A 22,170-nucleotide genomic window follows, 5' to 3' on the forward strand; every position below is an offset into this window, starting at 1 on the left:
CAGCTCAGAGGGCTAAAATTGTTATGTGTGGTCACAGCCTGGGTGAGATATGTGTACTTCCTCCAGAAAACACTTGTCACTTTGGTTCTTCTCTGCCTGAACTCCGCTGTGCGCGTGTTAACCAGACTGGAAAACCACTAATAACTTTTCAAAAGACAAAAGAAAAAATATCGTCCCCTTGTTATTTTGCATAGAAGTAAGTGTATGAAGATAATACAAGCAGGCATGAATACAAAGAGCCTTGTTAGCATGAGAAAGATAATTCTACCAAAAATTACTTTTTGTTGTGAATGATTAAGTTGCTTCAGGGCTGAGCTCGCATCAATACATGAAATTTTGACTCGAGACTTCTCATCATCTCCGCCACTTTCCAGATATTCAAGAAGAAGCTCTTACCCACCGCCCAAAGAGTGACATTAGTGATATCTTATCTGTTTTGCTCCCTTTCACCCAAAACTACCCTTGACCGACCTCTCTCCTCATCCTCTGTCTGACCAGGATACATTGCGGGAGTGCCCACCAGACCACGGCACTGATGTGGACTATGCCTGCAATCCAAGCCTTCAGTTTATCTCGCCCATGTATTTTGTCTCCTTCGTGCTCACCGCCCAGTTCGTGCTCATCAATGTGGTGGTGGCCGTGCTGATGAAGCACCTGGACGACTCCAACAAGGAGGCCCAAGAGGAGGCGGAGATGGATGCAGAAATTGAGCTGGAGCTGGCCCAGGGCACCCTCTGTTGCATGGGCGCCCCCGGTTGCGGGGGTGGGGGGTGGATAAAGGACTAGTCATTGCTGGATCGGGGCCTGGAGGCACAGCGGGGGCAAGAGACAGAGGACGTGCCCGAGGAGAGAGAGGAGACGGAGTGAGAAAGCTGCGACATGCAGTCACTGCTGCGCACCAGGGACCATATAACTCCAGTGACTCCAGCCAGACTATGTACTCACCAGCACAAGTGAGTCTGTCTGCGTGTGTGTGTGTGTGTGTGTGTGTGTGTGTGTGTGTGTGTGTGTGAGAGAGAGAGAGAGAGAGAGAGAGAGAGAGAGAGAGAGAGGGAAAGAGAGAGCAAAGAAAGTAGATCTTTTTGTTTGGTGGGAGTGTGAAAGGCATTTTTGTGTGTTTGATTGAATAAGCATGCATGTGTGTTTGTGCCTGAAAGTAAGGATGAGATATCTATGACCATTAGTTTTTTTAGCATCAGTGTCGAGCCTCATAAGGAGACTTGCTGATGTTGTCAATCTGCAGCAGTACTCTGATAGTTCTACATCTCTCATAGCGATAAAGAGAAGATGCCCAAATATTTGCTCCTTTCTGCAGTGACCACTCTGTCATGGAATACATACAAACGTCAGAAAGTCTGACACAGATGAAGTACAACCTTCTTTTTAGATGCTGTGTAAAAGGAAAATAATAAACACATTTAATAGTTTGTAAATCTTTTAAAACTTGAATTTAATTGAATCTGGTACAAAGAAAATATATCAAATGGTGAAACTGGGTAAAAAAGACAACCTACTTTCACTGGCCTGGTTAGTAGTTACACTTTACTAGTACCTGATCAGACTCTCCTTTTTGCCTTCAGAACTGCCTTAATTCTTCGTGACATCAATTCAATAAGGTGTTGGAAAATTTCCTCAGAGATTTTAGTCCATAATGACACAGTTGGTGCCAATTTGTCAGCTTTGTAGCCTGTTGATTATCTGAGTTGCTATCACCACCCTGTCAGCTCAACAACAAAACATTTTGGCCCAAAGAAATGCTGAAAGGCACTGCTGGTAAACCTAGTTTCTCACTGTAAAACTGTAGTTAAAACCCCATGCAAAGAAAAAGCATGTAAACATGATTCTGCCTCCTTTATCCACACCTGACTAGGTGTGGTCAATTAGCAACAGCTGAACACTCTTGCACTTCCACTGCAAAGAGATTAGGGGCTGCAGAGGGGCGTAACACACAGGTAACTAAAAATATGTGAAGGCAGCATTAATGGTAAACAGGCCATTGAAAAATTCTTATTATGAAACAAAGAATATGACAAAGAGGTTGTAAACTGGTGAAATCCTATATGAAGGAAGACATGAAAATGCAACATGTTGCTTACATTAAATTTAAAATGAGCGCCTTTGAAAAAAAATCTCAGTTTCAACATGTTTTTTGTTTTCTTTGTGCCATTTTCGATTGCACAAAAGTCTTAAATGTTTCTTTTTAGAAACAGAGTTGTTATTGTATGCACGCTTTATATATTCCACTGTAAGAGCTGCTATCATTTTTTGATGGAGGCTTCCTCATGGCTGAGTATGTGGGAATTACGCAGGTAAATAAAAATACACAGGTACAGCTCAGACTACAAGCAGACAGTGCACATGAACGGACTTATTATGTATTATTACTGCGATATTTCTGTCTCTCTGGCTGTCTGTCAGTTTGCTTCTCTTTACACGGTGTCAATGGATTAGTTCATGCAGGGAAAATTACATATTTGACGAGCAAGCTGCAAGAATACAAAAGTGATAAACAATGTCAGTAATTTCTGTTTAAATGGTTCTGATGTCAGAGAGAGAGGAGAGAATCATTGCTTGATTTCTTTTTTAGTAAAAATTTACTGACAGTCCGCATTGCTTGAGTGCACTCAATCAGTCGATCTCTTTGTATAAGTTGTTAGAACTTTTGTTCTTTTTCTTTAAGAGATTTTGAGAGAAGGAAGCGAGGGCCTGGAAGGTTAAACATTTACACAAACAGATAAAAGGAGAAGAAGAAAGAGACGCTAAGCGATGACTTAGCGGCAGTGTTGCACAAAGCCAATTGTTTGAATAAGCTGAGTAATACAAGTGTTAAACCATTAGGGAGAAATTAAAGGCATTTTCCAAAATCAAGCTAAACAACTAAAGTGATATCATGTAGATTTTGTGTATGAAGGTTTTTCGCCTTCTTCTCTGTAGCCAATGCAGTCAGCGAGGAGAGGTGAAAAATGTTAATCACTTATTCACTGAAGCTTTTTTTCATTTAAGCTTTATTAACCTTTCAATGCTCATTTGAGACTATGTGAGCTTGCATACATATGTGCACAGGTTACGCTTTGGAAATCATAATTTCACTGCCTACATCTAATGTGTGTGTGTGTGTTTGTGTGAGAACGAGTGGAGGGGTCCCTCATTTCTCCTCGCAGTCAGCAGAGACACACGCTTTCATTATGAAATCGCTAATGATAGTCTGAGATTTCCACGCAGAAACACACACATAAAGATGACTCACCGGCTGCCATGAGGAATTTCACCTTTGTAGAGCTAAACTTGGCTGCACGGAGCCATTTTTAGTTCAGCGTTGGCTGACGAAGGAACTTAATGCAGACCAGGGAGAATAAACTGGCAGCATCCTGTCTCTCTCTGTCTTTTTCTCTCTGCTTCTCTTTCTCACAAGCGATGCAGTGAGGGATCTGGCAGTGCGATGTAATATCTTCAGAGCACGGGTCCTGGGGTTTGAGCGTGTGATTGTTCGTACCAGGATGAGTGTGTGTGTATGTGCAAACATTGTCACATAAATTGCTGTAATATTACTGCTAGTAATACTGCTACAGTACTAATCAAAAATCTTGAGACATGCCAAGTCGAGTCTTTGTACCTCACCATTTTCAGAGGTATGTTTTTCTTTTTTGTTTCTTTTTTGTATGTACATGTGAATCATTCAAACATAAAAAAGACACCTAACTCAAGCAGATGAAGCAGTGTTGTGTCTACATACAACAGACAAAGAGCTCATTTTAAATTTTTCTCACATAATTTTTTCCCATTTCTTTAGTTGCCAAAGATAACACAGTTTAACAGTCATAAAATAGTATTTTTGCACCAACAAAGTAATTAACATAGTAAATAGTAAATGGACTATTTCAACATGGTGTGCAAACCAGACAAGTGAAGAATAAAGAAGAACTGGCTTGAGTAAAAAAAGAAAAACTTCTACAGCAGCAGATGATCAGTATCTGAAAGTCCTGCCCTTAAGAAATAGGGGGGAAAATCCAGCAAATACCTGATACAGGACCTAAGATATACATCTCGTATTTTAGCTGATCCATCTGCTGTTTACTGAAGTCTCATCAGTAATGGCTTTCAAAAAGCTATTCTTAAGGAAGGGAAACAGGGAGAAAAGGCTGAGGTATTCCAGTTACATCAGAACTAATGACTTGTGGATTAAGAATCCAAATTTGATTTTTTAATTGTCAGATCCAAAGAGTGGGGTACAACAGTGAACATCTGCAGCCAGATACATGTTCTGTAAAGTACGGAGGAGGCTCTGTCATAGTTTGCTGCTATATTTCATCCAGTGGTGTTGAAATTTTCAATTATGAACACAAAAACTACCATTGGATTTGATCCAGCATGTAATACCACCTGGAAAGCATCTGATTGAGCACATGACAATGATCCCAAACACACAGAAAAACATAGAGGAAAAACACACAGTGGAACACTATTAGGCCTGGATTGGCCTCTCCAGATTCCAGATGTGGGATCATCTTGACAGAAACCAGAACAATAGGCAGTCACATCCAAAGAAGAGCTCTGAATGTCTTTCAAGAAGCCTGGAGAACTATTTCTGAAGACTACCTAAACAAATGAGTCCACTCTGTGTTAAAGAATAGAGGTGAAATATAAACAGATGAAGGATGGCTCAAGATTTTTGCACAGTCTGGTATTTTTAGAATTAGAGCTACGGCGTTCATCTTTTGTATTCATCTACAAACTGATATTTACGTCCTATACAGAGCAGACAGCTCGGTTGAACTTGGAGATTCTTGGTGCAACTAATGCAATCTATAATGTGCTATATTAAACACTAAGAAAGTGCTTTTTTTAGAGAATAGTGAAACACCAGTAATGCATTGCACAGGGACTAAAGGAGCCACTAGAGGAAGTTGACACATGCACGGTGAGAGAGAGAGAGAGAGTACGGGCATAAGAGAGGACAGATAATAGCCGAGCCAGTGACAGTCAGATAGAGGCAGTAATTAATTTCAGCTCTCTCCTCTCCCCCTCTCTCAACTTCCATTCCCTGCAGACGAGCCCTATTGTTGTCCACTAATACAGTTATTAATGGAGGCCACCACCTAGGCCACCACAGTCAATCAAACATTATTTTTATATTAAGCTCTCAACCTACACAGAATGGACTATCTCAGGGCCTCTCTGAGAGAGACAGAGAAGAGTATGGTTTTTTTTATACGTGCATACACCGAGCTGGATGTAGTCAGTTTGTCTTTGTGCCAAAATGCGGCACTGCAGCTCTGTTTCAAAACCCAGCATGATTAAGGTGTATTTATATCGCTGGGAGTACAGTAACCTGTCTTTTGAATCGCGAGCCCACTCACTTTCAAAACATGAACCATGAGTGATTGTAATATAACCACATGAGTCAGAAATGTGTGTTTGCATAAGAGGCCTAAGTATAGGCATGTGCGGCGTTGTAGAAACGTGTTATGAAAGTAGGCTTGCGTGGGGATTGAAGAGGAGTGACCCTGTTTCACAGCATCTTTTCGGATAGATCTGCTGATGTAATACGGTTATTTTGGCTGTTAAGAATGTGCTACGGGCACAACGCATCCAATTCATTGTGAAATACAGAGCACCGCTGCGAGTCACAGACATCATTTTTAAAGTAGTCCCCCCTCCACCCTTTTTTTTTTTTTTTGTCAGTAGTTTCCTGTTTCTGCCAGATTGGTTTTCCCAGAAACCAATCTGGCAGATGAGATTCAAGCAAGGAGGGATCATTTAAGTCACAGGGAAAAAAAAAAAGCCCTGAGTGATTCAGTCTAAATTGCTTTAAACCTAATAATATCCAACTCACAAAGCAAATGCTTAAATCTTAAATTGTTTCAACAAGGTATTGAACAGCCTAATTGAGGTGATATATCAAATGTAATTGCACCGCTCTCACTGCTCAAGGCTTTGATAGTAAAATTATGTGTTACTTGGCTAATGAGGGTTTGGAGTTATATTATTGAGGAGCTTTTTTTTGTTGTTGTTTGGTTTTTTCCTTCCCAAAAAAGAACAAGTGTTTAGCCCTAAAGGCCAACAAAATCTCATTTAGTTGTACATAATATCTGACAGTGTATGAGAGATTTATTTATTTCTTATTTCAGTCCAGGAATGTCAGAAAGATGGCGTATGGAGTGTGAAATGTACTGTCTTGGGGGTGAATATGCACATGAATGACATGAGTGTGTGTTTGCGTGTGAGCACAGAGTATGAGAAAACTGCAAAAGCATACCAGCGTGTGCACATGGGCACTTTTATAACCCTTTCGATGGTGTATGCATTTCCCTGCGTGTTTCTTTGTCCTCGCATGTCCGCATGTGCACATGTTTGCGCCTGCGTGCATTCTGGTCTGCCGCCCCCCCGCGTCCCCTGCGTATGTGTCCGTGTATGTGTGCGTGCGTGTTGTGTGTGTGCGCGTGCGCGTGTGCGTATGTGTTCCAGGAGAGCCAGTGGTTGGACAGTGTATCTCTCCTGATCAAGGATACCTTAGAGGGGGAGATGCTGATGATCGACAACCTCTCCGGTTCTGTCTTCCACCACTACTCCTCTCCTCAGCTCATCTGCAAAGACTGCAAGGGCCACCCGCAAGAGGTACCACCCTAAACACACATGAATACAAGCATGTCCACAGCACACACACGGGACCCAGGGGAGGGTGAAATAATCTCTGATGTGGTCACATTTGCAAGCAGAATTTAACATATGTATTAATTTTTCAGTCAAATATTTATTTGGCGTAACGTGTTTCGGAATTCAGTCAACACAATTGTTTGTGATAGGCTCAGGCTTACAGGACAAACATCCGAGGATCTCTCCTATTAATCACTCTGAATAATTCACTAGTATTGAAAAAAGTTCCACATCACATTAAGGCTGTAAATAAGCTACCCCTGCGTTGCCAATTTAGCAAGGTTTGGACACTTTAATGACCCCATTAGCAATGCTATTTCACAGTGAACCCAACAACAAATCTACTGACTTTCTGGGAAAACATTTTACTTTCCCTTCAAGATAGTCGCGGGCGAATCTCCTCGTTCACGGTTTCTGCAGTTCTCTGGGTCGGCAGCTGCATTCTGTGAGAAAGCACAGAGTGAAATATAAATCAACAGGGAAATATCCAGAGTTATATGAAGCCTTCTACTTTGTTTTAGCAAAACCAGGCTAACCAAGTCTTCTTTCGTTATTGTGTTCAGCAGACCAGCTCTGACAGTGTAAAAATGCAATCGAAGGAATGAGAGATAATGCTGTTAAAGGTGCAGTTTCTTGATTTCACATTTTAAAATGCTGATTTCCACAGAGTGGAAAAAACTTGTACGCTGGGCATGCCAGATTATAGCTATTCTCATTCCTGTTAGAGAAAAGCCCGTCCACAAATAAAACACTTTTACACCAGCACTCTGAAGGGAAAACCAAACATCATCCTGAGACATGTAATCCTAGCTTCCAGATGCTTTATAAAAATGCCTCCAGGTGTTGGAAGGGAGAAACAAAAATTGGCACCCTAGCGCCAAATAAATGTAGAGGTAGAAATTTAATTCCTGAAAACATCTACTTTTCTTTGTAGCTGTGCAAATGTGTATAAATATAAAGCTAACAACATTTGCTAACCTTCAGTTTGTGGTTTCACTGACTGGTGCACGTGTGGGATTGTGTACTCTAGTAAATCTAATTTTAGGCTGGATCAAAAACAAAAAGTTGGTAAATCATACAATTACTTTGTAAAACACAGGATTCCCTGAATACTCACACATTCACACGCACACACAACACTGGCGTCTTGGCTAAGTTGCAGGGATGTAGGGAGGTTGCACGTACTTTCGTGGATACACACAGGGGTCCATTAATCACACCAAGCAGTCTGAATGGAAAGTGCTGTCTGAGTCCAAGCTTCATAAAGTGTGTCAACTGCTCTATGTGCTGTTATGTTACAGTATAACAGAGAGTTAAAGCCTCTAAAAAAGCCCAGGAGTATAAGATTAAAGCGACTTTCCATATGTGCAGTAATGTGACTCAATGAGGCCCACTGAATGCATGGCACGCAGGCAGCCATTCTTGTTGATGTATGCATGCAGGCACGCACCAACAGCCTGTTTTACCTGTTTTTATATTTTAGGGGCGTTTTGTAAACAGGAGATCCTGCATAAACCACACACCCCCACAACATACTGTCCTGTGTCGGTGTTGTCTATCACAATGACAAAGTGCAGCAGGTCATCTCGGAAGAAGCAATAACTGGGCTCTACACCTCCTCATCTGTCAGCCCTGCTTTCTGCCTGTCTGCAGATGCTGTCAAACCATCAATCTTTCCTCGCTCCGTTATACGCTTCCCCTTTTTCCTTCGGTACCTGCTCTCCTCTGGCAATCCCTTTGTCTAGCTCAGATTTACTCTCTCTGATCCGGTGCTGATCTCCTTTAATTTGCCACATTCTTTAAACATCAGACTTGCAAATTGGGTGTTTTCGTGTGCGTGCGTGTGCGTGACAGAGAGAGAGCTAGTATGGGTGAGTACACAGATGAGTCTTTTGCTGCTGAGAGTTCTGTGCAGATTTACTGTGTTTGAGCAGACAGTAAGACACAGCGGGACACCTGGGTGCAGTGTGTGTGACATTGGAAATATTCATCAAGGAACTAATAAACACGAGGGACGATCCACAGCATGAGAGTGACTGCAGTTTTGGTTTGCAGGGAACAGTTCAGTGGAGCAGAGGAGGCCTTCGCTATTAATTTGGCTGCAAGTATAAGAGGCCACTGCTCAAGACTATATGAAAGCTCCTCAACATAATTTTCACTGAATTTACTTTTGCAACTAATCAAACCACTGGAAAATGTTGCTCTAACAGGCAATTTAAAGTTGAAACTAAACTACTCTTAATGGTAATATTAAATGCATCTCATTTAAATAAGCAAAACACTCTGTTTATAAAGTGAAAGGATAATAGCGATACTGATTTTAAGATATCAGCTGTTCCTATGGTCAGAAATGACCATTAAGGAACAATGGTGTACAGTTTTGTGGAAAACTTATCATAAACATTTCAAGGTGCAATTAAAAGATTTTGTGACCTTACCCATCAAAAGCAGAAACCTTATGGGCTTCTGAAAGACTCAGTGGACCTCTGGTACACTCATTTTCTTTTTTACAGTACCGTATACGTACTGTGACCACTTGTGCTTGCATATCTGCATCATCACATCTGAGGAGGTAGAGAAATAATTTCGGAGAGCCGATTGATCCACAGTGCTTAAATTGACCCAGAGTGGCATCTGGGTGTGTGCCTGAGGTGAAACAGTATTATTTTACTATTTACTATTTTACTATGAGTGCATTTATTGCCAAATGCAGTTGTCTAATTGGTCAGATCAGTTTATTAAAATGCAAAAATCTAACTTGCTCCAACAAAATCAGCTAATTCGTCCTGCATGATTACCCAGAACTAAAGAGGACTGAGGAGGATTAAATGCAAGAGAGCAGAACTTCCAAGGAGCAGTTCAAAATAGCAGAAGATCCGTTAGTTGTCCAGAGGTGCACACGGAGACCATGTTGAGGTTTTGCTTATCAGGGGCAGTCACTAAAACTTCTGATCGCACCTTATATATGCATAGATTCTTAATCATTATGCAGTACCATGTATAATACCACAAACTCATTTTTCAGTATGAGACAGTCCTTCAGTAATTAGTTATAAGACTATATATGTAGGGAGTATAATTTAGGAAGAAGAGGAGTTTGGCACCTGATGCCATGGCTGCCATAGAGCTCTGATCTCAGCATCATGGGCATAGTCTGTTGAAACAGGTGACAGTGGTGACAAAAGGAGAATTAATGGAAAAGCCTTTCTTTCTGCTTGCTGCAGTTTGCGTGAAGTTACAGTGGCTTGCAAAAGTATTCGGCCCCCTTGAATTTTTCCACATTTTCTCACATTACAGCCACAAAAATGAATCAATTTTATTGGAATTCCACGTGAAAGACCAATACAAAGCGGTGTACACGTGAGAAGTGGAACGAAAATCATACATGATTCCAAACATTTTTTACAAATAAATAACAGCAAAGTGGGATGTGCGTAATTATTCAGCCCCCTTTGGTCTGAGTGCAGTCAGTTGCCCATAGACTTTGCCTGATGAGTGCTAATGACTAAATAGAGTGCACCTGTGTGTAATCTAATGTCAGTACAAATACAGCTGCTCTGTGACGGCCTCAGAGGTTGTCTAAGAGAATATTGGGAGCAACAACACCATGAAATCCAAAGAACACACCAGACAGGTCAGGGATAAAGTTATTGAGAAATTTAAAGCAGGCTTAGGCTACAAAAAGATTTCCCAAGTCTTGAACATCCCACGGAGCACTGTTCAAGCCATCATTCAGAAATGGAAGGAGTATGGCACAACTGTAAACCTACCAAGACAAGGCCGTCCACCTAAACTCACAGGCCGAACAAGGAGAGCGCTGATCAGAAATGCAGCCAAGAGGCCCATGGTGACTCTGGACGAGCTGCAGAGATCTACAGCTCAGGTGGGGGAATCTGTCCATAGGACAACTATTAGTTGTGCACTGCACAAAGTTAGCCTTTATGGAAGAGTGGCAAGAAGAAAGCCATTGTTAACAGAAAACCATAAGAAGTCCCATTTGCAGTTTGCCACAAGCCATGTGGGGGACACAGCAAACATGTGGAAGAAGGTGCTCTGGTCAGATGAGACCAAAATGGAACTTTTTGGCCAAAATGCAAAACGCTATGTGTGGCGGAAAACTAACACTGCACATCACTCTGAACACACCATCCCCACTGTCAAATATGATGGTGGCAGCATCATGCTCTGGGGGTGCTTCTCTTCAGCAGGGACAGGGAAGCTGGTCAGAGTTGATGGGAAGATGGATGGAGCCAAATACAGGGCAATCTTGGAAGAAAACCTCTTGGAGTCTGCAAAAGACTTGAGACTGGGGCGGAGGTTCACCTTCCAGTAGGACAACCACCCTAAACATAAAGCCAGGGCAACAATGGAATGGTTTGTGTTAGAATGGCCCAGTCAAAGTCCAGATCTAAATCCAATCGAGAATCTGTGGCAAGATCTGAAAACTGCTGTTCACAAACGCTGTTCATCTAATCTGACTGAGCTGGAGCTGTTTTGCAGAGAAGAATGGGCAAGGATTTCAGTCTCTAGATGTGCAAAGCTGGTAGAGACATACCCTAAAAGACTGGCAGCTGTAATTTCAGCAAAAGGTGGTTCTACAAAGTATTGACTCAGGGGGCTGAATAATTACGCACACCCCACTTTGCTGTTATTTATTTGTAAAAAACGTTTGGAATCATGTATGATTTTCGTTCCACTTCTCACGTGTACACCACTTTGTATTGGTCTTTCACGTGGAATTCCAATAAAATTGATTCAGGTTTGTGGCTGTAATGTGACAAAATGTGGAAAAGTTCAAGGGGGCCGAATACTTTTGCAAGCCACTGTAAGTGATCACTGTATCATGATGATAAAGTTCATAGACTCTGGTAAATGATCATTTGTTGTCATAGTTCAGCAAGATAAAAGAGCACGAGCACCTGCTGGTGCTCTTATGATATGATATTCTGACTGTTAAGACTCATGCAGATATTAATTGTGCTTATTTCCTCTGCAGTCAGCAATCGTCTCTCATGGCAGTGCTGAATAGAACAATACCTTCCTTCACTGCTCTAAGGCTGCAGTGGACACTTCCAATTGGTCCTTGCCCGAGTCCCCTATCTCTTTAGTGAAGCCTTCGACATTTTTGCAGTTACCTTGGAAGCAGCGGTGTAGCAACTCTTCCTGTACCTATTGTGCTTTTTCGTTATCTCTGGAGGCCCAGCCAAGAATACAGCAAAAGAAAAGCTCCTGTTTCCTTTACCTGTCGATAAATAAACCAGTTGACTCACAGGGACCTTTTTTCCGAAGCTATTTACAGCCCACCTCTAAGGCGCACAGAAAGTCACAGATGTGGTGCTCTCACATAAGTGAGGAGTAATATATGGAGGCAAAACAGAAAGTGTTCTTTCAAATTAATGAGTTGCTGTGCTTCTGTCTTGATTCCTCGCCTTTGCCTCATCCCATCTCTTTATCTCTCTCTCTCACTTTCTTGCTCACTCTCTCCTCAGGGGCATGGGCAATGGTAATTTACTGCCTCATATTAGCCATGAATCTTTCGTTCCTCTATGAAACTCTCACTTCATTGGATTCCACTTGGCCCTTTTTAAGCACCCCTTTTAATTCCCCCTGCTCTGGCTATTTATTGTTCTGTTTCCTTAAAGAAACGCTGCCCGAGCACTGCATCTCCACAGCACTGAGGTTCCACTCCAGCTCACGGTTTGCACTGTGCTCTGAAACCGGTGCACAAAAAGAAAAGTACTACAAGAGCAGAGAAAAGTGCCAGCAGGGAGGCTCGAAGCTCACGTGAGGCTGATAATTTAAAAGCAATTCAGCAGCTATATGGGCCGCGTTACCCGCAGCTGTGATGAAATGAACCTAGCTGGAGCCAGTGTTGGAGCAGAGAAAAGAGAAAGTAACACTGTTGTCACATCTGAGTGACAACAGTGTGCTTGGTAATGTTTTCTTTTTTGTTAACATCACCACGCTTGATAGGAAAAATAAACATCTTCACTCTCTTTTGCATATACATGAAGATGGCGCAGACACGTACACGAAAACGTTGCATGGACACCCGCCTCATCCAGCTTCCCATCCAGCCTCTTTATTTGCGTATATATTCATGCCACTGAAAAACAATTGTTCACTTGATGATGATGAAGTAATGTCACTGCTCTCTTGAAATCTCTCATCCTGCCTCTCTTTACAGACAGGCGCCACGGCATTTTGGCAACTTTGAATTGTCAGCATCTGGTGAACCAGCTTGGTGGAGGTTTTATCGAACTCGTCTGTGTAGCTCATGTTGGCCTTTTAACAACAAATAAAACAAAAAATCATGCAAGATATAAATAATATAGATAGATATCAAAATAAACTAAACCTTTAAAAGTTTCATTTCTATATCCGCCAAAATGTAAGCCACTGAAGTCGTGGCTGGTTGCTATGAACCTTGATCTAAACACGTAAAATTTTACTGAGCACTGATGAGACCATGTTTTATGAAGTAGAAAGTCTGAAACAGTTGCTGGTCCTATTCCCTATGCCTTTAAAAGCATGGATATATGAAGTACATTCTTTCCAGCAGATCAGAATGGCAGAGATTGAACAGGCTTCCCTGAAGTCAGAGCAACTCTCGGACAAGTCCTCATCCCCTGCCCTGCCGGATGACCTCAGCCTAGATGAGCATACTGCCTACCACCTGCTGGCGCAAGAGGGCGAGGTGGGTATAAGCAGAGTGAACGGGGAAGACAGCATTAAGATTTTCACTCTAAATGGGGATTTTACAGCTTTACAGTGTGTCCATAAGAAGGCTCATTTTCAGCTAGGCCAATCTAAAAGTCAGCGTATGAACGTTTAGGGTTTTTTTAATGATAGGTAGCTCTAGTAATCCTGTCATTTTAGGGGCACTAAGGTTTTGTACACTAGCTCTGATTTACAACATTGAGCCATCTTTACACAGCTCTGAGTTGCAAAGGTGCACAGAGTAAGCGCCTGCTTAAATGTCACTAGGAGGATATTAGTACTATTATCATTTTGCCGTGCTGCACACTTGGTTGTCATCTCTAGACAGAATTTTAAGTCAGTTTCATGTGAGTAAGACGAATAGAAAGAGAGGATGGTTACTGTACAGACTGCACCACAAATTCAACAAGATGCAACACTTAGTACAGGAAAACTGTGTCAGGCTAGTATCGACCAATCAGACTTTGGCTGACAAAGCAGGCTGACAAAAGATGATTGACAAGTTAGCTTTTTATTATGTGTTTTTATATTTCTCTCCACTGATAGTTGGGTGGTAAGCAATCACCAACACATGGAGCAGGACGTCATGGACCTGGTATTTGTTATACGCAGGCATCAGAAGCCCCAAAATCAACAGTCATTGTCCCCAGAGGCTAGGTCATTGGATAAGAGCCCATACGTTCCACCAATTGCTCTATATTTGACGCAAATACCGCAGTTTACCAGCACTTTGTTCCAACCCCGCAGCAGATTTCTTTATTATTACTTCCAGGAAGCACAAAACAAATGACCCTCATAAAATCATTTTCATGGCTGCGCTTTAGGCTCTCTTGCGATTTGCAGATATAAACCTTTAGGTTCCAAAGATGCCTTTATCACTTTCTTTTCATGTATCAGGGTAACTATCTTGTCTTTGGAGATTCGACAGTCTCTATCCTCTACAGTCCTTCTCGTGAATAAATCTTTCCACCAAACTCTCCTCAATCACAATTCGTGGTGGCTCTCTATGCCTGCCTTTCTTGAACCCACCCACCGCTTGCTTTAGACTTTATCTTTTATGCTTCTCCTTTCACAGTGCTCCCCCTCTGGTAATTGCACACCTGCTCTGTACCTCCCTCTAGCCTCACTATCTCCATCCCTTATCATCCGTCCATCCTAGATATCCTCCTCTGTAATGGGGTAATGCTCCTTGGTTCTGGAGAGCTAGATAAGCCTGCCATCACCAAGCATGGCTGTGAACCAGTGCTCATTAGAGGAGAGGGAAGGAGATGAGAAAAGAAAGTGGAAGAGGGAAAGAGAGAAGGTGACAAAGGACGTAAGGTTAGGGTTTTAATTTGCCCAGCGCTGTTTGATTAAAAGAAATCTGGTGTCAAATAAATAAATAAATCCGTTTTACACAGTCACACTGAGGGAAGTCGCCTCTCTGCCGGAGCACCCAAAGCAAGCCCTTACAATATAAAGCACACCATTTTTACTTAAAAGCTTGTTTAACATTAGGGTTAGGGCTAGTAGTAATTATGGTGGTGGTATCTGAAGAGATGTGTGTGCAGGGGTAGAAGCGATTGCTTGATAAGGCTATTTGAGATTTGTATCACCTGAAATGGGGCTGTTCAGGGGCTCGGGTTGAATGACTCAGAGGTACAGTACACTAATGAAAGCACAAAAGCATTCCTGCACGCCCACTCTCACGCGTGTACCAGCTTATTTTTGAACTCTCACCTTCATCCGCCTCCTGCTTCTTACTTCAAGCCATCGCGGCCTTTTTGCGGACGCTCGGGATTTTTAAACCTAAACATTTAAAGTCACGAAATATAGGATTAACATAACAATTAAGAGCTCATGCTCACACTTTGAATTGCACTGCAATGAAAAGCCAAAGAGAATGATGTGACTCAGAGGCCATGTTTAATATCTCCCCAGCACCTTAGGGGCTGGGTTTTTTTTTTATTATTTCCAGTCATGCTTGGCCTCAACCAGGAACCATCAATTTAAAATACATCACATGAATTCTGGATTAATTATTGCCTTGGAGATGAAATGAGAGTTTAAAGCAAATTTTATGCTAACTTAATGATCATCTAATCATCTTAATCATATAAGCTTTTCCAAAACAGGTCACAGTAGTTTGCATCACAAAATGAGCCCATATGTCTAATTTATATATGTAGGAAAATGCATCCACTGTTCTGGATATTTGTAAATCTTCTGTCTCATAGGTAAAGTGCAGCAGTGACTCACCCAGCTCTGAGGAGGTCGAAGGAGGAGGTCACCAGATTCAGACTGTGGTGCAGAGCCAGCCATGCAGAGCCCTCAGCACGGGCATTGAGATGGAGATCGTACTGCAGGAGATGGAAATGCAAACACACGAACCGCGTGTGTGTTCACCTCAGTGCAGCCCAGGTGAGTAAATCCACAGCACACCAAACACATAAGCACAATAGTGTGAATTGCTTGTTGCTCTGTGTGTGTATATGTGTAAATGAAATGCTGTAATCTTTGGTTAAACAACAGAAGTCCACGTACAGTAAGTCTCAAAATGTGCCTATAAGAGGTGACGAGGGGGGAGTCTAAAGAAGAAACTGACCTCTGCAGTAGGATTAGCTCTATACATGCACATGTACAGTTAGTTTTTACATCAGATGGCATCATATTGGGTGTATTCAGGCCCAGACTACAGATTAATACGTCACCATCTTCTATATATAAAATCTGTCTTTTTAATACATCCTTAACCCTAAAATAAAATCTGGTTGGAAGAACTGACTAGTAATGTCCTCTGCTGGTCTCTTAAGCAGCCATCCCAGTACCTCCCCGCAGTAGAAGCCTACGTTTGTCAAGAGGCCTTAGGCTGGCCTCCCGAGCCTCCAGAGCCTCGTGGGCTTCGTTCCGCTCCCCTGGAGCTCATAGAAAGAAGCTCTGCACACAGGTAAGAGGGGACGAGGGACCAAATAGATAGATTACGGTAAGTTAGATGATGTTTGACGTAGAAACATAAAAAGACAGTTGCGAGGTTCTGTTGAAATGTATTTCAGTAATTGCTAACTAACAAATGATGATCAAGTAAATATGATAAAGGCAGCCTTGTAATCAGTACTGTTACAAGTCTTAATGAAAAAGAGAGTTGGATTGATGAGCTCATTATCTCTCTCCACTCTGTCTCTTATCTCCTTCAGTACCCCTCCCACAGTGATTCGTCCCTCGCTACAGGCAGCTCTGAAGGCAGCCTTCAGACCACCTTGGAAGAAGGACTGAGCTTCAGTGTGTCCCCACCTCAGAACTTAGACTTTCCACTGTCATCAGCTCCATTGCCGCTTATGTGTCCTCTCCCTCTGCCTGAGGACACCACCTCCATATCTTCCCCAGTCCAGACCCTGAGACCAAGACCGAGCCCATCGTCGGGTTTAACCCTTCTGGCCACCAGGGGTCACCAGCGGAGCCAGAGCAGCGGGCGTGGCAGCACCAGCCCTGGGTACACCCGCGATGACTCGATCGACCCTTCAGATGAGGACCTGGGCATAGGGATTGGATCATCTATTGGCGGTTGTGGCTCCAGCCAAGCAGGCAACAGTGAACACTTGTCAGAGGCACTTAGCAGCTTGTCGCTGACATCACTGCTATCACCCAGCTCCCTGGTGTACCCAGGAGGAGCAGTAAAGAAGTGCAACAGCACAGGCAGCCTGGACCAAGGGGGGATGCTGCTGTCTTCCCGGAGCAGGGAGGGTCGTAGGGAGATTATGGGTCTGGAGCTTATGGACCCCCAAGGCTTCTTGGCCAACCCCTGGACGGGGGTTGATACAAGAAGAGGAGAAGGAAGAGGGGAAATAGGAGATGGAGATCAAGGACTAAAGGGGAAGAGCTCAAGCCAAACAACAGTAGGGCCTTGTCGAAAAAACAGATGAAACCCGATGTTTCCTTTTTGTTTGTCTCTCCATTCCTTGGATCTGAACCCATTGCTATCCCTCTCGCTCTCTCTGCCTCATCAGTGAGAGAAAGGTCTGATGACACACGATTTCAAAACCAAACCCTCATCTTGCCCCCTTAACCCATTTCTATACATTCGTGACAAGCCCATGTCCTATTTTGTGCTGTCTATGGGAGTGGTTTTGGTTATGGTCTGTTGGTGTGGAAGTGGCCTTTTCAAGGTCCAAGAGCTTCTACCAACTTGGAGGCTGCACCAGTATGGGAGGCCATGGAAGCTTCTGATCACACAGCAAACCCAGAAGGAGATACAAAAGGGTTTGAACTCAAAGATACAACAAAGAGTCTTGATGTTGCTCGACTGTAATTTCCTATCTCCACGATGGCTCGGGTTCACTGAGATTAAAAATGCAAAAACAGAAGTAACCAAACAAGAAATAGCGATCCATGTCAACAGAGGGTGTTTTGATTCGCCTATGTCTCCTAGGCAGTGTGGCAAGTACGCGGGCGGAGGCTTTGTGATGGCGGAATATATGAAGGCGGAAGGAAGACTGGGGCAAGGAGAAGGCAGGTCATTTGTTTGGCTGGAAAAGCAGAAAGCGGATCTAACGTCCATCTGTTCTGGCAGACGGAAACAACAGGTCTTACTCACTCTGGCACAGGAGCTTCTGCTGAGATCAGAGTAAAATATGAAGGGTGGAGGAAAGTTCAGGAATGTGTGCTCACGTTTGTGTGTGTGTGAGTGTGTGTGAGGGAGCACCGCCTCAGGTATCTAAGGCAATGAATTAAATCATTCTCACCGCTGCACCGCACCTCTGTGTTTTTGAAACCAGGGGGAGAGGTATCAACTGAGGAAAAGTTTCGCACGTCTGTCAGCTTGGTCTTCAGTGGCACCGGGAAATGGAAATAAATTAACAGACTGTGGAGGTATAACTGTGCATGGAGTGATTCGTGAAATTGGTTATTTTCCTTTCTCTTGCCAGCATCTCTCACTCGTGAACATGAAGAAATATAGTATAAAACGGAGAGCTAGGTTGGATGGAGCTTCACAGACGCGGCCAGGAGAAACGGCGTCGTGTGAGCGGGCCAGCTACGCCCGCACTGGAAAATGTGGTTTGCAGCTCCCTCGCTCAAGTGAGACTTCAAGCACACACCTTTTTTGACCCCACTTCCTCTCACTATCTTTAAGGATTTAAAGCGAATGGACAAAAAAAAAAAGAACCACACACACAAAAGTGTTGCAAGGGTCCTTGACTGCATGATGGGATTGCATTTAACCAAGATTTTTAACTATATACAGAAGTGTATTGAGATGTCAATGTTGGGTGATAACCATGTGATTTCTATTCCACTATTTTTGTAGAAAAGAGAATAGGCACGTGCAAGTGTTGCCGTTAATTTGTCCCGATTTAATTTAACCCATGCAGTGTCTTTGACTTTGTTGTCTAGGACTTTTTTTGGTCTGCCAGTGGCTTCCAAGTTTTCTAACATTTTTCTAAGGTGTGGACAGTGTATAAAACAACGAAGCAAAAAATTTCAAACAAACTCTGTGCGCTGAAGTGATTGTTCCCTCCAGCACATTTCTCTTTGGGAACGCTGGTTCCTCGCGATTTGATTTTTCTAGATGTTGGAGTCTCAGAGGACAACCAGAGGTGGGAACAGCCATACTCACTCACCACATGGGGACTGTCTAGCTCACGGACATTCCCTGCACAAAAGGGAAATTTGTTTGCTTTTAGTCTCCTATGCTAAAAAAACAAAAAAAACACACACAAACAGCATACACCATCTCTATGAAAGCTTTAATTTGAGCGTTACACCATAACATATCGATTACGGGCACATTAGTGTTCCTTAAGCATGATTCTGGGATTGCAATACAGTATGCTTATTCTTGAAACGACACCGTGATGCACTCACCCTCCCATCTTTTCACACATACAGTATGTTGTAGCAACCTTTTCACGCACGGTGGTTTGACGCGAAGAGCTGAAACTGTAACAGCGGAACGAGACTTGGCATCTTTTTGGCTTCCACCACTCGATTAACTGCTCCATCCAAAAAGGAGACGCTCATCTTTAAGCCTGATTTCTAAGAGGTAGACTGTTTTATCCCTGGCGTTTCGATCATTACCTTTTTATTTTTCCATTTCTCAAGAGGAATGAGGTGATGTGAGAAAATCTGAGGGTTTGACCTTTTTTATCATGCAAAATCACTTTGATGACTATGTTTTAGCACATGGTGTTGGGTATTAACGAGTGAGGCATTTGCGTGTGCGCGTGTGTCTGTGTGAGGGACTGTGTGTGCATGTGCGTTTGTGACTTCAGGTAAAGTGTTTGCCTTTTTCCTGAAATGTCCTGTTTGTCAGTGAGGATACCTGGCGGGGTTAAAGGTCGAAGAGGGAAAAAACACAAAGCAACCAAGGGCTGTTTTAGCATCAAAGATATATCCTCTTATCTTTCTGAGACAAATCCTTGTGTCAGTGAATATGGCATCAAAGGTTAAAGCCTGACTACACAGCAATAAATGTTCTATGTGTATGCCCTGAGTAAATGATGTCAATGTGATTTTTATCTCCTCGGATTACAACAGTGCTCATTTTTGTCTGTTTTTGCTTCTGCACGTCTAAACTTCCAACTGGTCGGATAGCACCTCTGCCCTCTCCAAAACCAGTTGCTAGAGAGATGGGCTCCAATTGGATAACAAGAGTAAATGAGGTTAACGAACTCAGGTCGGGGGGTAAAAACCACTAGTTTAAATTTTAAAGATAGCTGTAAAGCTGTGCTCAGACAGAAAGCGAAGCAAATTCTCGCCTTGCTTTATTCGCACAAGTTTGACGGCTTGAGTGTTTTGTGCACTGTGCGCTCACACACTACAGGCGTCGGACGTTAGATACAACAAGCAGAACAGTGCGCCAAATTTGTGCGTCAGCAGAGTGTGCCTTCATGCACTGTGTGTGTGCTACAGCTCTCACTTAGACTGATGTTCAAGACCCCCCCTTGTCTCCTTTTATATTTATGAGTACAAAGGTTCAGCAAAAGCACACATCTTTCCTAACGTGTATTTTGCTCCAGTCCACGCTGCCTTGATCAAGCCCGCGTCCACCTGTACACTCTCTATTGTATGCAGTCGTGTCCGTCTCTTAAAAATTTGCTTCACCTTCAGTCTGAACACACCTTAAGAGTGTACACTTCACGTTTGTACATATCTTTGTATTTTGATCTGCATGTGTGCATTGCTGCCAGTGACCATGAATATATCGTTAGTATGCATTTCATAAAACTGTACAAAGGTGAAGGGAATGCCCCGGATGTTTATGACTGCTGCTATGAGACCACTGGAGAATCAGTCACAAAAAAAAAATGTTTCTCCTCCAACACAAACTATAAAATGATAAAATATTACATTTTATGTAAAAAATCACACACATCCAGTCTTCATTTTTATGCCTGTGTTTTGTTTTGTTTTTTTCCACATTTAAATTATTAAGCTTGTGGTATGACAGCCAGGAGGAAAGAGGTTGGATTGTGTCAGGCAGGGAAGACAAAGCCAACGAGACTGCACCAAAAGCTGTCCGCACCCGACATGGACAGCTGGACAGAGTAAAGCTAACAGACAGCGCGAGAGACCGAGGTAGTGAGATGGTGCAGGAGTAGGAGACTTCTCCAGACAGCTTGTCATCGGCAGTCTTGCCCAGCGGAGCCGTCAGCGCGAGAGAGCACATTAAGCATGCACGCTGAACTCAGAGGTGTTGTTTACCTCACACCCTCAACCAGCCAGCCCCTCCACCTCATCTAACCTCTCAAAACCTGTTCTCCCTCCAGGCCCCTGTCCTTCAAATGTCACCGCAGGAGAGTGGAGGTGTGTGTGTGTTTGTGTGGCGAGTGGCAAAAGTGCACGAGTCTCCAAGACTATGTGTGGATGCAAGTGTAAGTGTGCAAGTGGTAGTGTCATTGCTTCGGTTATCTCCAGGTCCTGTCATCTGGAATTTTTGTAGCTTTTTGTCTGGCTTCCTTCCAACGCCCGATGAGTGCAAGTAGCCTCTTGCAACATTAACTCCAAAGGTCAATATCCATGCCTTTGGGGGACTTGTGTGCTTATTTGATTGATTATTTCCCATGGCAGCGCACAAGTCCCCTGACACATCAGGCCTCGTTTGGTTAAAAAAAACAAAAATGAAAGACAAAATGTTCACCTCGCCTAGAAACCTGCTGCTTTACTTCACTGTGCTTCTGTGCAGCATGAGAACACTGTGGGGAAGGGAGATTTTCAGACTGTCAAAGCTCGCTCTTGTTTTATTTACAGTATGTCTGATGAGAAAAAAAATGCTCCAAACACCTCAATCGAGCTGTTTTCAGTGTCTTGGATGAAATGTATTAAAGTGGGTTGTGAGGGGCTCTTTTCAAAAAAGAGGGGAAAAAAATCTTTTCTCATCTTTCTATAATTTGTCTGCCAAAGACGTTCGGTCAGAAGGTAGTCAGAAAAATCGAGAGAAACGGTGTGTCGTCAAAGGAATCTTTACCCCCAAGTTTTGTCAAAGTGATAAACAAGATCCACAAAGATGTGTCTCATTACTGAGTTTTTCTCTGGGCAGGAGGGAGGAAGAAAGGGAGGAACAACAGACTTCTGACAACATCCAACTTGTTTTCAAACTGCAGATTTATTTTTTTTTGCTTTTACCCTAGGAGGGAAGTGTGAAGCCTTTCATTCCAAAAAAGAAAGCAAGTCAATTAGGATGTGTTTTTAATGCTCTGTCACTTAATGAGTCACGTAAGCCAGCAGAATGTTTTTGATGTGCGAGGAGATGACCTAACTGCCTGTTTTTAGGGGACTAACATAGACCACAAGCTGCTGTCGTGAGAGAAGTCAAGCTGATGG

The 22,170-nt window shown here is 42.9% G+C and overlaps 2 protein-coding genes across 3 annotated transcripts in view; both read left to right on the top strand.

Annotated features, from left to right (window-relative positions):
- Positions 1–824, top strand: part of cacna1ia (calcium voltage-gated channel subunit alpha1 Ia) — a 168,109-nt gene extending 167,285 nt beyond the window's left edge. For both annotated transcript variants that reach the window (XM_019357967.2, XM_019357968.2), the window contains exon 32: positions 499–824. In XM_019357967.2, coding sequence (XP_019213512.1) covers positions 499–786 — 288 coding nt within the window. In that variant the 3' untranslated portion in view covers positions 787–824. The remainder of the gene's footprint in view (positions 1–498) is intronic.
- On the top strand, positions 785–21,417 carry LOC109201938 (voltage-dependent T-type calcium channel subunit alpha-1I). The gene is made up of 6 exons (XM_019357969.2): positions 785–953; positions 6,466–6,615; positions 13,214–13,351; positions 15,591–15,774; positions 16,167–16,300; positions 16,548–21,417. The coding sequence occupies exons 1-6, from the start codon at positions 936–938 to the stop codon at positions 17,271–17,273; spliced, it is 1,350 nt and encodes a 449-aa protein (XP_019213514.1). The 5' UTR covers positions 785–935; the 3' UTR covers positions 17,274–21,417.
- Positions 21,418–22,170: the final 753 nt, after the last annotated feature.

This window comes from Oreochromis niloticus, linkage group LG4, assembly GCF_001858045.2.
Source record: "Oreochromis niloticus isolate F11D_XX linkage group LG4, O_niloticus_UMD_NMBU, whole genome shotgun sequence".
NCBI classification, from domain to species: domain Eukaryota; kingdom Metazoa; phylum Chordata; class Actinopteri; order Cichliformes; family Cichlidae; genus Oreochromis; species Oreochromis niloticus.